At 36.6% G+C, this 2,389-nt stretch overlaps 1 protein-coding gene across 1 annotated transcript; it reads right to left on the bottom strand.

The window, feature by feature from the left end:
• Positions 1-320: 320 nt before the first annotated feature.
• LOC120215590 (ethylene-responsive transcription factor RAP2-4-like) lies at positions 321-1,811 on the bottom strand. Its single transcript, XM_039213235.1, has 2 exons — positions 1,678-1,811; positions 321-1,634 (listed from the first exon to the last, which is right to left on the bottom strand). The coding sequence occupies exon 2, from the start codon at positions 1,403-1,405 to the stop codon at positions 518-520; it is 888 nt and encodes a 295-aa protein (XP_039069166.1). The 5' UTR covers positions 1,406-1,634; positions 1,678-1,811; the 3' UTR covers positions 321-517.
• Between the last annotated feature and the right edge of the window lie 578 nt (positions 1,812-2,389).

Genomic DNA, 2,389 nt, shown 5'->3' with positions numbered 1-2,389 from the left:
TATAAAAATATATAGAAGGAAATATGCATTGAAGTGAGATATAGGTCATGTGCTGGTTCTTTTGTCAATTTTCAATACAACATATAGAAAAAAAGATACAGCTGCAACAATCTTCAACCATACTGCTTAAGTGTAGTTCAATGCTGTAAACCAATGGAGAATGAAGAAAAATAATAGATAATAATCTATTGAGCAATTTAGTGATAAGAGGAAATATTTTTTTTAATTTAAGATTAAATAATTTTTGCAAAACATATATATTCATTTATTATTGATTGAACAAATATTATCTTATAATTACTTAAAATTAATAAGAAAATAATAAATAACATTAATAGATTCAATTACAAGAGCTATGAACATTGACACTAACAAATTTCTCCATTGGTTCAGCACTAAAAAACGAGCTGATCACCATGGAGATCATACTAAGAACCCTAACCTGCCACTGCAACTGTCAAAAACTCCATTGCAGTAAGCTTACACAGATAAAAATACAAAAAAAGAAAGAAAGTAATTATGGTTTTAAAATAGAATCCCAATCTATCTCATAGGAAGGAAATTTGGACAACATAAACGTTTCCGAAGAAGCACCAAATTCGGGCTGAGGCCACAACTGTTGGTTGAAATCAGAGAACATAAGATCCGATAAAGGTGAAGATTCTGACGACACCTCATTGTCCGACAAAGAAGAAGACGAGTCCTCCAACTTCACTGTCTTTTCTTGATCCTTGCTTTTGTTCTCAGCCGTTTCCTTTGACGACTTCTTCTTCTTCTTCTGTTGCTTTCGGTCTTTTTCCAAGCTTTCACAAATGGCTTCAAGCTTAGCATCAACAGCGCCACCGATGTGAGAACCGTGGGGACGAAGGTTAGGGAAGTTGAGTCTCGCCGAGTCGCCTCTTAGTTTATAGGCAGCTTTGTCGTAAGCCAAGGCTGCTTCCTCGGCCGTTTCGAAAGTGCCTAACCAGAGACGGGACCGGTTCTTTGGTAGCCGGATTTCGGCGACCCATTTCCCCCAGTGACGCTGCCTAACACCTCGGTAAAGCTTGGTCGGTTTCGGTGGTGAGCCCATCTGTTTCATTGGAATCGGTTTGGGGCTAATAAACCTAGCCATATGGTTGGTGGGTTGAGGGTTTTGGTAAAGGTAACTAGGTTGGTTGTTTTGGAACTGGAACTGGAACTGAGCCGGGACCTGGGGAATTGTTGGACCGGGATGCGCCGGCTCTTGGAGAACTGAAAATGGCGGGTAAAGTAAAGAAGACGAGGAAGGAGAAGGGGAAGAAGAAGAGGAGTTAGAAGAAGAAGCAGTTTTTATAAAAGGTTCAACAGCTTCCATCAATTCTCCACCATAGAAACATGATTGAAATGATCTACTGCTATTAAAGAAATCCATTGTATCTGTCATAACCTTAAAACCAAACAAAGAAAAGATTAGAACTATAAAAAATCAAAATAAAAGCAACCTGTTTCTTGATAAATACTTAAGAACAGGTTTGAAAACCCAGAAAATGGATCGGTTAAGCGGGCTCTTTAAAATATGAAACCCCTTCAATCCAAGTCTAAAAAAAATTAAACTTTAAAGGACCAAAAATCACCCTTTAAGTTGATTGTAACAACAGAACCAAAAAGAAAACCTAAAATTTAAGATTGGGAAGACAATGTTGAAAAAAAAAGAACTGGATCTCGATTCTGAAAACACCTGGTTTTTGAAGTTATTGAAAACGAACCCAGAAATCAAATTTTCGTTGAAAGACAGATGATTAACAGAAAGGGATACAGAGAAACGGGGAGCTGCAGAAGAGGGAAGAAATTTAACAAAGAAAAACCCAGAATGAATAAAATGTTCTCTCAAGTTTTTGGTGTGAATGACTCTCAGCCTCACTTGGGTTATCTACGATAGCTCCCTTGTGTATATATAGGAGTTGAGGTCCTTGATTAACTGTCTTAATCGTGGCTACTAATTATGATTAACCAAATGTTTTGACTTTGGAGTTGTTAAGCTCCCACTGGACTCCGTTTTGGTTGTTTTGACCAATAACGCCTTGAAACATATGCTCATGTTCTTCTTTCAACGCGTTTCCGCCTTTTTTACAGTCAGGTGTTGGTGGACCTTGTAGTAACAGTCACGGATTTAATGGCACTATGTTCCCTTGTGTTCACACGCTGAGTTGTCCATTTCTTTCTTTAAAATTATCTAAGATATACGTATTTTCTTATTAAATAATATTTAGGGTAAAACACAAATTGTCCTTCAACTATAATTTTGTTAACTCCTTTTATTATTAAAATTATAAAATGGTCCATTAATTATGTAAAGTGTTGTTTGGTTGAGCCCCTGACTATAAAAGTTATAAAAAGGTTATCGGACTATATATATGTTTCAAAATCG

The sequence above is a fragment of the Hibiscus syriacus genome, unplaced genomic scaffold, assembly GCF_006381635.1.
Source record: "Hibiscus syriacus cultivar Baekdansim isolate YM2019G1 unplaced genomic scaffold, ASM638163v2 tig00110123_pilon, whole genome shotgun sequence".
NCBI lineage: Eukaryota > Viridiplantae > Streptophyta > Magnoliopsida > Malvales > Malvaceae > Hibiscus > Hibiscus syriacus.
Note: the sequence above shows the minus strand (reverse complement) of the source record. Positions and strands in the feature narration are given on the sequence as shown.